Here is a 13,931-nt window from a genome sequence, read left to right on the forward strand (position 1 = left end):
CCACTCCGGACAGATTCACTTATTTAAACCTTGTTTCGATTCAGTGAATTGGGATTTAATTCAATCCTCATCTGTCCTCCGCTCTGTCAGTTCAGAACTTTATTTAAACCGATACTTGGAGCTCTGTTTTACAGGGTGTCGGCTGTTTCAGTATTTCTCAGTCCCACTACTCCCATTAATAACACTTTTTGCTGCTAACTGCTGCTTGATACAAAGTGCCCAGGAATTAGGGAATTTCTCCCGGGGACCGGGGAACTGACACGGATTCGGCTCAACCCTCAAATCCACAAAGTTTTTGTCACTGCTGCTGTCCAGGATGAAAGGAAGGGACCGAACCAGAAGCGGTTTTAAATTATTACTGACAAATCAGGGTCAAAGGCAAAGGATACAGTCTGCTTATCTACAGGGCTGAGTCCCTGCCCGCTTCACTGTCTGTCTGTCTGTCTCCCGGTTTATCCGTCTGATTGAGTCGCTGCTTTATTCTCTGGCTCTTTGTTTGCTGTCTGCAGGCCTCCCGACCCGACTGACTGACTAACTACCGGACCGTGTGTCAGAATGAATGACTGGGACTGAGTGTCTGCCTATTTATGGACCTGAATGGCCACATTTCTCAGTCCCTGCCTTCGCTCTGTGTCACGGGCCTGTCGCTGTCTCTCAGGATGACAACACACCCACACCCTTCACACACCGCCTTTGACGACTGAACGCAGGTTTGCTCAGTCTGTCCCCGCAGCTCCTTCGGGAGTTTAATGATTTGGAAATGAAGACTTTTTCCTGTGTGACTTGTGAAGTTTTGATCAGTGAAATGTTTGTGAAAGGGAAGGATTGAGAGCTTTTAGTGTGGGACAGGAGTGATGTTGTTTCATGGAGAAGTCACGCGATGAAATTAACATGAGCAGCGGTTTCCAGAGTGTGGCGGTTATCACATTCGTTTCGCACACGAAAGATCTCTGGTTCGACCCCAGGCGGGAATGTTATTTGAGAATTTGCTCTTGTGAAAAGTGGGAGATAATTGGCTTTTCCTGTTGAATTTAACAACGGCTGCACCACATTCCTGTTTTCATAAACACTGAACATTTTAACCAGACTCTTAAAAAACAGTCTTTAAAATGAGAACGGATAAAAGTTCATCACATGCAAAACACAATAACTTCCCCACGTGTCACTGGGTAACCATGTTAGTATTTCCGTCAGTCAGTCTGCAGAAAGTTATCGCTTCATTAATGGCGATTACAACAATTTTTCATCTTTCACGTGTTCATTTAATAAAGTTCACAATTGTTTTGTGACAATTATTTCATTGACCGGGAATCGAACCCACACCGCGGCGGTGAGAGCCCTGAATCCAAACCACCAGATGCCGCGCAGTGGGTCGAGTCACGGATCGGCAGAGTTGAGACAAAGAACAAAGTAAAAAGTAGAAACAGAAAATGTTGCGAACTCTCAGCAGGTCAGACAGCCTCTGTGGAGAGAGAAACAGAGGGAATGTTTCAGGTCGGTGACCTTTCATCAGAACTCGCTCCACAGATGCTGCCTGACCGGCTGAGTGTATCCAGCATTTTCTGTTTATAGTTCAGATTTCCAGAATCCGCAGCACTTTGCTTTTGAAATTAAAAAGTAGCCCAAGTTGATGAAAGTTGCACCAGTGAAAATCCTGGGTGGAGATTTAGAGGATGCGACAGTGGGAAGGGCTGGACTGCGATTCGAACAGTCCTCCAAGCAAATTTCGGGGAAGTCATCGAAATTTAAAAGAGGACTTGGAACGGGAATAGAACGACAGGCTCACGTGACAGGGCATTGGTATTCGGAATGTACAAAATGCAGTCCCCACTGCTCTGATGACCTGAATCAGACAAATAGTAATTCACAACACAGGACAAATCCATTTGATTTGAGTTTTGGAAACCCATTCACGACAGCAGCTGTCTCCCATCAGTTTACTTTTCCAAACTAAAGGGTGTGAAGCTTGCACGAGTGATGATCTGTGCTGTATTATTTCTGAGCAGCAGACTCACTTTGCCCCATCAATGCCTATTTGTTGGAAGGCGCAGTCCCCATTGGTCGAGGGGATCGGTTTCTCGAGCTGTGATTCACCGTCGTCTATTTCAGGAATATTCCGGTTTGCTGAAAATGAGATGAGATGAAACGAGCAGGTCCAACGAGCCGGTCTGTAACACTACACGGCATCTACAAAGTTGTCTCTTGCACTTACAGTGAAGCGGAGGGCAGTTTTCACCCTGAAACCAACAAGTTAGGTGGCGCAGTAAATAGTGTAGATGGGAGCAGGAAGTAGTGAAGGGACATTGATGATTAAATGAGAGGGTAAAACTGTGGCAGATGGAGTTCAATGTGGGGAAGTGAGATATAATCCACTTAGAACATTAAAAAGATAAATCAGAGTATTTTCTAAATGACGAGAAACTGGGAACTATGGAGGAGCAGAGAGGTTCAGGGGTCCATCTCCAGAAATCACTAAAAACTAGTGGACAGGTACAAAAAATAATTAATGGAATGTGAGCCTTCATCTGAAGGGGCTGGAATACAAAGGGTGGAAGTTATGATACAGATGCATAAAGCTCTGGTTAGACCACATTTGGAGAAATGCGTTCAGTTCTGGGCACCGTACCCCAGGAGGGACATATTGGCCTTGACTGGGTGTGGAACAGATTCACCAGAATGATACCGGGGCTAAAAGGGTTAAATTATGAGGACAGGTCTTGTGGACGAGACTTTTATTCCCTTGAGTTTTGGAGGTTAAGGGGTGATCTAATTGAGATGTTTAAGAAGATGGGGGGAGGGGAGTGTAAGAAGATGGTTTGTAGTGGAGAAGAGAAGCCGGGGGTTATCTTTACATTCCAGGATGATCCTGGAATAGTGAGCAGTTTTGTCAGAGGAGAGCAGGACCCGATAGTGCTTTATGTGGTCCAGCCAGATCTGGTGATGAATGGTTAACCAGTTGTCCACCATAAATGTTCAAGTCTGCGTCCCTTGGGCTCACAGGAGTGGAAATGAGGGCAGTACTAGGAGGATCGACCAGGGTGAGAGAAGAGTAATGGTTTTAATGGGGAGAAGGGTATCAAAGATGGAGGTGAGGGTCTGATCGAGCAGATGGGTCGCTGCAGAAATGTCGTGGTGAATGGAGGGCCAAAGTCCAGACAGTTGGGAATTTGAAAGTGCTGTTGTAAGTGACCTGGGGGAGGGTTTTTTCCAGGGATGAACACAGAAGGAAGTGGGTTAGTCCCACTCCCCTGCTCTTTCCCCATATCTCTCCAAATTTTTTCATGTCAACGATTCACTCAATTCCCTTTTGAAAGTTACGATTGAACCCACTTCCACCGCCCTTTCAGGCAGTGCATTCCCGATCATAAAGACTCGCTGCGTAAAAAAATCTCTCCTCATTCCCCCGCCCGTGGCTTTTTTGCCCATTGATCTTAAATCTGTGTCCTCTGGTTATTAACCCTTCCATCACTGGAAACAGTTTCTCCTTATTTACTGTATCAAAACCTGTCACAATCGTGACCCTCCATTAAACCTTCTGGGTGTAGTCTCAGTACCCTTCCTGCTGACTATCCCTTTAGTTCTCATGTGGTCCAGCGGTTAGGATTTCTGGCTTTTACCCAGGCGGCCCGGGTTCGACTCTCGGTGTGGACAAAACAGCTTTTTAGTCCCAGCCTCGCAATTTGCCTGCAGTCCGGGCTGTGGCTGCTGCTTCCTCTCTCACTTCTGTGTCAGACCCACAATCACACTGACAAATGAGGCAGACCACAGCTCTTAAAGGGACAGTGCACTAAAAGCAACAATGTCCAGACAGGTCACTCAGCAGCTCATGGCCAAGTGTTTGACGACAATCCTTTTATCATTCACTGTAAAACCCGAGGCTCAGTGAAACACTCACAGAATATTCTGGAAAAACTCAGCGAGTCAGGCCGAATCTGTAGAGAGAACAAACCAATTAACTGAGAGTCTCAGTGAGACAAGGAACGAGACACGTTTCTTCACAAATTGTCAGGGGATCTTTTACACCTCGGAGCAGAAAGAAGGGACCCCCATTAAACACCTCATTCAAAGGACAGCACCTCTCACGATGCAGCTCCCTCTCAGAGCGACACAGTCAGTCTGGATCATGTGTCCCAGTCCTGGAACGGGAGATGGAACCCACACCCTTCTAAACACCAGCCTGACTCCCTGGTGTTCCTCCCACCCTTGGCTAGTCATGAAACAGACTGTGCCACTCCCAGAGTAACTGATGAGCACAGCCTCAGCCCTGGGTCCCGGTCTGCACCATAACTGCAGCCTGTTACCGCTCATAGAAAGTGGGATTCCTGTGTTCATTCTGTGATGTGCATTGGGGGAGTGGGACTACATGGATTGCTCTTGCATAGAACTGGTATGGACTCAATGGGCCGAATGGCCTCCTTCCGTCCTGTAACCTTTCTATGATTCTATGATTCCATGTGGGTGGAGAGGGTTAAAAGGAAGTGATCAGAGATGGCCTTATCCATGATTGACACGATCGGGAGTAGAGAGGCCACGTGTTTGCAAGGTCGAGGGGCTGGCCATGAATATGGGTCGGGGAGTTTCTATGCAGGGAGAGATTAAGGGAGGATAAAGTATCACATAATAGACTTGTTTTAAAAATTGAAGCCCATGGGATTAAAGGGACAATGGCAGCGTGGATACAAAACTGGCTAAGGGGCAGAAAACAGAGAGTAGTGGTGAACGGTTGTTTTTCAGACTGGAGGCAAGTATACAGTGGTGTCCCCCAGGGCTCAGTATTAGGACCACTGCTCGTTTTGATATATATTAATGACTGGGACTTGGGTGTACAGGGCATAATTTCAAAGTTTGCAGATGACACGAAACTCAGAAATGTAATAAACAATGTTGAGGATAGTAACAGACTTCAGGAGGACATAGACAGACTGGTGAAATGGGCAGAAACATGGCAGATGAAATTTAATGCAGAGAATTGTGAAGTGATACATTTTGGTAGGAAGAATGAGGAGAGGTAATATAAACTAAATGGAACAATTTTAAATGGAGTGGAGGAATAGAGAGACCTGGGGGTGTCGTTACACAAATCTTTGAAGGTGGCAGGACAAGTTGAGAAGGCTGTTAAGAAAGCAAATGGGGCCCTTGGCTTTATTAATTGAGGCATAGAATAAAAAGCAAGGAATTGATACTAAACCTTGATAAAATACTGGTTAGACCTCAGCTGGAGTATTGTGTTCAATTCAGGACACCAAACTTTAGGAAGGATGTCAAGGCCTTCGAGAGGGTGCAGAAGAGATTTACGAGAATGGTGCCAGGAATGAGGGACTTCAGTTATGTGGAGAGACATGGAGAAACTGGGGCTGTTCTCCTGAGAGCACAGAACGTAAAGGGGAGACTTGATAGAGGTGTTCAAAATTGTGAAGAGTTTTCATAGGGTAAAGAAGGAGAAACTTTCCAGTTGTAGACCTAACTCTGAGATTCAATTCTATTGACCTTGAACCTTCACCTACATTTCTCCAAAACACTCTGTTCTCTTGTGCCTCAATTGATTTATCTTTTCTGTTCCTTCCTGTGTATATTCTGGCCTGTTGCCTCAACTTGTGGTCAATGAATGTTCAGTGTGGAAGTTCCTGTTGAGACTGCTCTTAAATGATGAAACAAGTGGAATAATAATTGTATCCCAATGTATTAAAGGGGAACTCCACTTTTGGTTATTACACCTGCCAATCCCCTTGTTTTAATGGACACAGATGAGGTTTAAAAGTGATGTGTTTTGTGCTCCATATCAGGGGTAACTTGAAGCCCCTTAAGGTGAAAGCTCTATTCTATATGGGAAAGAATGCTCATCAAATCTGGCAGTGCCAATCATTTCAGGGTTTCTGACTGCAGGCCTGAAGTCCCCTGTAATAGAAGGTGGACTGAGTCGAGTAACAGAGGCTGCTCCAGGCAACTTCAACCAATGGTGGAGCTGCTTCAATCATGTGTCATTGAGGAACAACTGAAACTCCTCAAACTGCTGCTCAACAGGGCAGGAAAATGACCAGAAATAGCTTTTGTCCAATGAGACCAGCTCTTCATTCCTGAACCTGATGTCTTTCAGATGGCTGGAGATTTCCTGGTCTACACCACCCACCTGAACCACACCCCAAATGCTCGTGGATCTGTCATTGTGAGAACTAATGGAGCCATCATTCCCATTGAGTGCCACTATTTTAGGTAAGAATCTTTCCTCTGTGGCAAATAAGGTCTACAGCAGGTGCAGTTCTATGAAGTTGTCCTGAAATTATCTACTGTCCTTCCAGGAAGGGCAATGTGAGCAGTGACCCTATCAAGCCCACCTGGATCCCATTCAGCTCGACCAAGTCTGGAGAAGGGCTTCTGTCATTCTCACTGCGTCTTATGAACGGTGTGTGATGGGTGGATGGCGAGTGCTTTTCTGTCGTTTCTCACTGGGAGTTACACCCACTGTCTCCAACCCTTGTCCTCTTGTACTTCAGATGACTGGCTTACAGAGCGCACCTCGACTGTCTACTACCTGGGTGACCTCATTCACATTGAGGCCTCTGTTTCAATGACCAATGCCCTTGAAGCTCTACATTGACAGCTGTGCAGCTACATTGAGCCCAGACAAGGATTCCACCCCAAGATACAACATCATTGACTACCATGGGTAAGGAGCTCTCTGCTTTCTCCAGCTGGTTATGTCTCAATAGGTTCACTTTATTCACTTTGTCCCTTTTTTAATCTTTCTTCAGTTGCCTCCTGGACAGCAAAGCTGAGGACTCCTTTTCAACCTTTGTGTTGCCAAGAGGTGAACGTGAGCTGGACAAACTCCAGTTTGACCTGGATGCGTTCCGCTTCTTTGGAGATGACCGTTCCTTGGTAAGAGGACGCCAAACATTGGGTTCCCCATGTTGGGAGGAGGTCACTAAATAACAACTTGTATTGAATGTGTCCCTCAGATTTTCATCACCTGTCACCTGAAAGTTGCTGCAGTGGATCGGAGAGATTCCATGAACAAAGCTTGTACTTTCCAGAATATGTAAGTTCCCTCTCTTGCTCAGGGATGTGTTGTATTAAAGGGTGATGGACAACCTGGTTGATAAACTGATTCTCTGGTTTAGCTGGACCCCATTGGAAGAATCGACCAATGACGTGTGTACCTGTTGTCATCTGGGCAACTGCGGTGCCACAAGGGAATTCCTACTTGATTCCAGAGGAAGGAGGGATCTTGTACCTGGACCTGGTAGGACACTGATCCTCTTGATTGTTGGAGGTCACCCTTTACCCTCTCTAACTGGAATGTTTGATATTGCAGAGAGTGATGCTGAATTGAAGTGGGAGGGTGAGGCCTCACTTGGACCCCTGGTCATTCTGGATCCTTATGTGACAGATGTGGCAACTGAGCCCCTTAATGAGGTTGAGCAAAGGATGCAGGAGAGGTCTCCGGGTGGTGAGTTGGCCGACTGCTAGTTTCCATTTTCCCCTCAGTATTTCCTTCCCTCACTGACCATTGGTTTCTTGTTCCTTTTTAGGTGTGGCGTCTGAGGTGGTCCTGATCCTGGCCCTGACTGTGACTGCTGTATCTCTGATCTCTGCCTCTTTGATCGCCTTGTTTCTGTACAGGAAACACAAGCGCACCCAGTTCAACTAGTTATCAAATGACCAATAAATCAGTGACTACTTGTATCTTCTAATGGCTGGTTGCTCATTTTTCATTATCTGGCTCCAATCAGCATGCAATGCGTGCTCAATACTGTTCGTAACACTCTGCACTCCTCCACAGTTCCTCCTGTTAGTGAAATAGGTTTTAATGAGTCCATGTAAGTAGTTGCAGAATGGTTGGTAATAGTGTATCCAGACCCAGTCCAGGGATGGCTGCAGCAATGGGTGAAGGCTTGCCAGGCCCTCATTGTGCAGGTCAATGAACTTTAAAGGGACAGTGGGACTGGCCTGAGGTACTGGTGCCGCCTGGTTGACTGCCCAATCATTCCCTTGGTGCTCTGCAGTCATTGATCACTTGAATCCCCACACGGGCTCCAAACTCCAGTTAAACTTTCCCGTTCGGATCTAATTGTCCAAACACCAATACAATTGAAAGTCAGTGGCCTTGGAACTCTCTTCCAAGATTGAAGATCTCTGCCCCTGGTGTAAAGATTCTTGTTTAGTGGTGCTGGGACTCCGGGTAGATTTCAAATGCTCAGTGTAAATGTGTGCACCGGAGGCAATGTTGTGCCCATTGGGTACAGGCACAGTGAGAGTGTGAGGGATGGGGAGCCCAGCGGTTGTGTTTTAACTCTGTTGGATGTGAATTTCACCTGTCTTCTTGTGAGCACAGGCTGAAGTTTCGATATCTTCAGCTTCCCCTCACGACAGGCCCTCAGGATTTTATTGTATGTAGTTAGTCCTATTTTCAGATTACATTATTTATCGTTCACTGTATTTGAGGGGTGGTCACAGGAACAGGATTAGGCCATTTCGCCCCTTGAGCCTGGTCCACCATTCAATGAGATCATGGTTGATCTGTGACATAACATCGAGCGGGAGGAGGTATTGGCGGTTTTAGCAGGCCTAAAAATGAATAAATCCCCAGGCCCGGACGAAATGTATCCCAGGCTACTGTGTGAGGCAAAGGAGGAGATTGGGGGTGCTGTAACACATATATTCAGAACCTCTCTGGCCACAGGGGATGTGCCAGAGGACTGGAGAACCGCTAATGTAGTACCATTATTCAAGAAGGGGAGTAGGGAAAAACCGGGGAACTACAGGCCAGTGAGCCTAACATCAGTGGTAGGAAAATTATTGGAAAAAATTCTGAAGGACAAAATTAGTCTCCACTTGGAGAAGCAAGGATTAATCAGGGATAGTCAACATAGCTTTGTCAAGGGAAGATCATGTCTGACTAATTTGATTGAATTTTTTGAGGGGGTGACTCGGCGTCTGGATGAGGGTAACGCAGTGGATGTGGTATACATGGATTTCAGTAAGGCCTTCGATAAAGTCCCCCACAGGAGACTGGTCAAGAAGGTACGAGCCCATGGAATCCAGGGTGCCTTGGCACTTTGGATACAAAACTGGCTTAGTGGCAGAAGGCAGAGGGTGATGGTCGAAGGTTGTTTTTGTGACTGGAAGCCTGTGGCCAGTGGGGTACCACAGGGATCTGTGCTGGGGCCCTTGCTGTTTGTGGTCTACATTAACGACATGGATATGAATGTAAAAGGTATGATCAGTAAGTTCGCTGATGATACAAAAATTGGTAGGGTGGTAAATAGCGAGGAGGATAGCCTCAGTCTTAGGACGATATCAATGGGTTGGTCAGATGGGCGGAACAGTGGCAAATGGAATTTAACCCGGAAAAGTGCGAGGTGATGCACTTTGGAGGGACTAACAAGGCAAGGAAATACACAATGAATGGGAAGACCCTAGGCAAGACAGAGGGTCAGAGGGATCTTGGTGTGCAAGTTCACAGATCCCTGAAGGCGGCAGAACAGGTAGATAAGGTGGTAAAGAAGGCATATGGGATACTTGCCTTTATTAGCCGAGGCATAGAATATAAGAGCAAGGAGGTTATGATGGAGCTGTATAAAACACTGGTCAGGCCACAGCTGGAGTACTGTGTGCAGTTCTGGTCGCTGCACTACAGGAAGGATGTGATCGATTTGGAGAGGGTGCAGAGGAGATTCACCAGGATGTTACCAGGGCTGGAGCGCTACAGCTATGAAGAGAGACTGGGAAGATTGGGTTTGTTTTCCTTGGAGCAGAGGAGGCTGAGGGGGGACATGATTGAGGTGTACAAAATTATGAGGGGCATAGATAGGATGGATACTAAGGAGCTTTTTCCCTTCGTTGAGGGTTCTATAACAAGGGGGCATAGATTCAAGGTAAAAGGTGGGAGGTTTAGAGGGGATTTGAGAAAGAACTTTTTCACCCAGAGGGTGGTTGGAGTCTGGAACTCACTGCCTGAGAGGGTTGTGGAGGCAGGAACCCTCACAACATTCAAGAAGCATTTGGATGAGCACTTGAAATGCCATAGCATACAAGGCTACGGACCAAATGCTGGAATATGGGATTAGATTAGACTGGGCTTGATGGCCGGCGCGGACACGATGGGCCGAAGGGCCTCTATCCGTGCTGTATAACTCTATGACTCTATAACTCCATATACCTGCCTTAGTCATATCACTTACCTTTTGGTTAACAAAATTTTATTCTGTGATAATAGATTTAACAATTGAGCGAGCATCAACTGCTCTTTGTGGAAGAGTGTTCCTAACTTCTCCCACTCTTTGCGTGCAGAAGTGTCTCTTAACTTCACTCCTGAAAGTCCTGATTCTAATTTTTAGGTTATGTCCCCTGGTCGCTAAACTGGCTGTTTTTATAACTTTACAGTGAATTGGGCCCAATCCATGTCTGGGACACCCTTTACTTTGAAATATTGAAATTTGTTCATAAAATGTTCTTCAGATTAATAAGAGAATGTTTAACTTTACTGAGCTGGGTTTTTCTTTTTGGTAAATCAGACATTCAGGGGGCCTACTAAACAGGATGGGAGCTGTTAGCAGTAAACACCCTCGCTTCAGACAACATTCTTTGGCAGGTGGAGACCACGCCTCCATTTAAATCAAATCATGGTAATATTTTACTTGAGCTATAATCACTGAAGTTTAGTGTTTAAACATAGCAGGAGATCCAGGCTTGTTCTGTTAAAGTAGAATAACAATAAGTTAGTGGGAACTTTTAACAATAGCAATTCATTTCTGCTCACTGTACACACTGAAGGTGATTTTTCTTCCAGTGGAAACTGCAGTCAGACGGCCCCTCCTCACTTTCACTCTGAGCTTCCTCACACTATTGATAAATAGTGTTCGGAAACTTTAAACCCAATAGATGACAATACATTCAAGTGTAGTGTAGGTCCATCCTACCCTCTTCTGACTGTTGTCTGATTTACATGTAAACATTTCAGGGAGACTTTACAAACTAGATATACTGGCCAGGACACCAGGAGAACTACTTTGGGATTTTGTTTACAATGTTGCAAAAAAATACTATGTAGGAATGCTTAAAGAATTCATTCTCAATGAAGCTTAGGATCTTACAGTACAGAAACAGGTGACTTTCCTCTTGCTCCTCATCCAATTTAATGTTCCTCTGTTCCAAGGTCCCTGGACACGACACAAAGCTGGGGTGGAATGTGAGCTGTGAGGAGGATGGAAAGAGGTTCCAATGTGATTTAGACAAGTTGTGTGAATGGGCAAGAACATGGCAGATGCAATATAACGTGAATAAATGTGAGGTTATCCACTTTGGTTGTAAAAACAGAAAGGCAGATTATATCTGAATGGAGATAGATTTGGAAAAGGGGAGGTGCAACAAGACCTGGGTGTCCTTGTCCGCCAGTCGCTGAAAGCGAGCATTCAGGTGCAGCAAACAGTTAGGAAGGCGAATGGTATGTTGGCCTTCATTGCAAGAGGATTTGAGTATAGGAACAGGGATGTCTTACTGCAGTTATACGGGTCTTGGTGAGACAACATCTGGAGTATTGTGTGCAGTTTTGGTCTCCTTATCTGAGGAAGGATGTCCTTGCCATGGAAGGAGTGCAATGAAGGTTTACCGGACTGATTCCTGGGATGGCAGGACTGATGTATGAGGAGAGATTGGGTCGACTAGGTCTATATTCAGTAGAGTTTGGAAGAATGAGAGGTGATCTCATCAAAACATATAAAATTCCAGCAGGACTAGATGCAGGGAGGATGTTCCCGATGGCTGGGGAGTCCAGAACCAGGGGTCACAGTCTCAGGATACGGGGTATGCCATTTAGAACAGAGATGAGGAGAAATTTCTTCACTCAGAGGGTGGTGAACCTGTGGAATTCTCTACCACAGAACGCAGTGGAGGCCAAGTCATTAGATGTATTCAAGAAGGAGGTAGATATATTTATTAATGGTAAAGGGGTAAGGGGGAAAAGCGGGAACAGGATACTGAGTTAGAAGATCAGCCATGATCATTTTGAATGGTGGAGCAGGCCCGAAGGGCTGAATGGCCTACTCTTGCTCCTATTTTCTATGTTTCTATACTCCCGTTTAAAATAATTCATGGAGTCTCTGTCAATAACACTGTCGGGCAGAACTCTACATTGTCCCTTCCCTCTCTGTAAAGATTTTTTTTGAACCATAAACATGTATCTTTTGCCATGTCACATTTGACCCAAGGGGTTATGGAATGATAGAAATTTACAGCACAGAAGGAGGCTATTCGGCCCATTGTGTCAGTGCCAGCTGAAAAAGAGCTCTCCAGCCTAATCGCACTCTTGGTCTTGGTCCGCAGCCTTGCAGGTGACGGCACTTCAAGTGCACATCCAAGTATTTTTAAAAAGCGATGTGGGTTTCTGCCTCTACCACCCTTTCAGCCAGTAAGGTCCATACTCACACCACCCTCTGGTTGAAAAAAATTTATCCACAGATCCCCTCTAATCCTTCTACCAATTACTTGAAATATATGCCCCCTGGTTATTGGCCTCTCTGCTAAGGGAAATAGGACCTTAATATCCTTTTTTTATTTGTTCATGGGATGTGGGCTTTGCTGGCAAGGCCAGAATTTATTGCCCATCCGAAATTGCCCTTGAGAAGGTGGTGGTGAGCTGCTGTTTTGGAAGTGATGCAGTTCGTCTGTCCCTCAATAATTGAAACACCTCAATTAAATCCCCCCCTCAGCCTCCTCTGTTCCAATGAAAACAACCCCAGCCGATCCAATCCTTCCTCACAGCTAAAATTCTCCAGTCCTGGACCATCCTTGTAAATCTCCTCTGGACCCTCTCTGGTCCAATCCCATCTTTCCTGTAATGTGGTGACCTGAACTGGACACGGGTTAAATTTATTAGTCCGCCTGTTCCCACAGGTCCCAGTCGAGTTTCTTCATTCCTTTCCTTGGTTCAATCCGTCATTCACCGATTGGGTTTATGACCGGTCACCACCTCCTGTGATTTCCCCAATTGGCTGCCCCTCTTCTCAGAGATTCTCTCGCTCCACAGACCACCTGCACTCTGTCGGTTCCACCAATCCGGGAAGCTTCACCTGTGATTGGATGAACTCGGTGACCCGGGCCCGTCATGGCGGCCGAATCTCCCACAATGCAGAGCGGCGGAGAAAAGGCCCCATCTGTGAGACAGGCCGCGCTGCACTCTGGGAGAATGTTCGCACATGCGCACATCACCCGCCGGATCAGCGACCGCTTCCTGTTGTGTCGCGAGACAAACTTTCCGTTTTTTCGGTTGAGAACGAGCGGTTTTTATTGTGACGGAAACTGACGTCACTTTTCCTTTGAATCGCGCGGTTTGATTTAAATAAACGGCGCACATGCGCAGTGTGGCGCATCCCTCTTAAAGGGCCCTGGACCGGCCGAGAGTCCCCGAGCCCGGGGACAGGACCGAGAGACGGGCAATGGGATTAGAGCGGAGGGCGGCCCCGGGGAGGGGGAACTTGCATTTCTCCAGCGCCTGACACATCCTCAGGACGCCCCAAAGCCTCGCAGCCAATGGGGGGCTTTGGAAATGAGGTCACTGTTGTCATGTGGGCAGCCATTTTGTGCACAGCAAGATCCCACAAACAGCAATGTGATAAATGACCAGATAATCTGTTTATAGGTGTTGGTTGAGGATTAAATATTAGCCAGGACACCGGAGAGAACTCCCCGGCTCTTCTTCGAATAGTGTCGTGGGATCTTTTACATCCACCTGAGGGGCCGGACTGGTTTAACGGCTCGTGCAACAGACGGCCCCTCCGACAGTGCAGCACTCCCTCAGTACTGCACTGGAGTGTGAGCCGAGATTTTGTGCTCAGGTCTCTGGAGGGGAGCTTTAACCCACAACCTTTATGATTCTTGAGGTGAGAGAGTGATACAAATGAGCCACGGCCGACACCGAGTACTTCAGAAGGGTC

The 13,931-nt window shown here is 46.4% G+C and overlaps 1 protein-coding gene across 1 annotated transcript; it reads left to right on the forward strand.

The window, feature by feature from the left end:
• Window positions 1-6,577: 6,577 nt before the first annotated feature.
• Window positions 6,578-7,655, forward strand: LOC137302151 (zona pellucida sperm-binding protein 3-like). The gene is made up of 6 exons (XM_067971820.1): window positions 6,578-6,664; window positions 6,750-6,876; window positions 6,957-7,036; window positions 7,119-7,240; window positions 7,313-7,447; window positions 7,530-7,655. Exons 3-6 carry the CDS (start codon window positions 7,008-7,010, stop codon window positions 7,646-7,648), a joined length of 405 nt encoding a protein of 134 aa, XP_067827921.1. The 5' UTR covers window positions 6,578-6,664; window positions 6,750-6,876; window positions 6,957-7,007; the 3' UTR covers window positions 7,649-7,655.
• Window positions 7,656-13,931: the final 6,276 nt, after the last annotated feature.

This window comes from Heptranchias perlo, chromosome 35 (genome assembly GCF_035084215.1).
Source record: "Heptranchias perlo isolate sHepPer1 chromosome 35, sHepPer1.hap1, whole genome shotgun sequence".
Taxonomy (NCBI): domain Eukaryota; kingdom Metazoa; phylum Chordata; class Chondrichthyes; order Hexanchiformes; family Hexanchidae; genus Heptranchias; species Heptranchias perlo.

Coding starts and splice junctions, on each gene's coding strand:
- LOC137302151 (XM_067971820.1), top strand. CDS start 7,008: ATGAACAAAGCTTGTACTTTCCAGAATAT. Junction 7,037..7,118: donor GCTTGTACTTTCCAGAATAT/GTAAGTTCCCTC, acceptor TCTCTGGTTTAG/CTGGACCCCATTGGAAGAAT. Junction 7,241..7,312: donor GGATCTTGTACCTGGACCTG/GTAGGACACTGA, acceptor TTGATATTGCAG/AGAGTGATGCTGAATTGAAG.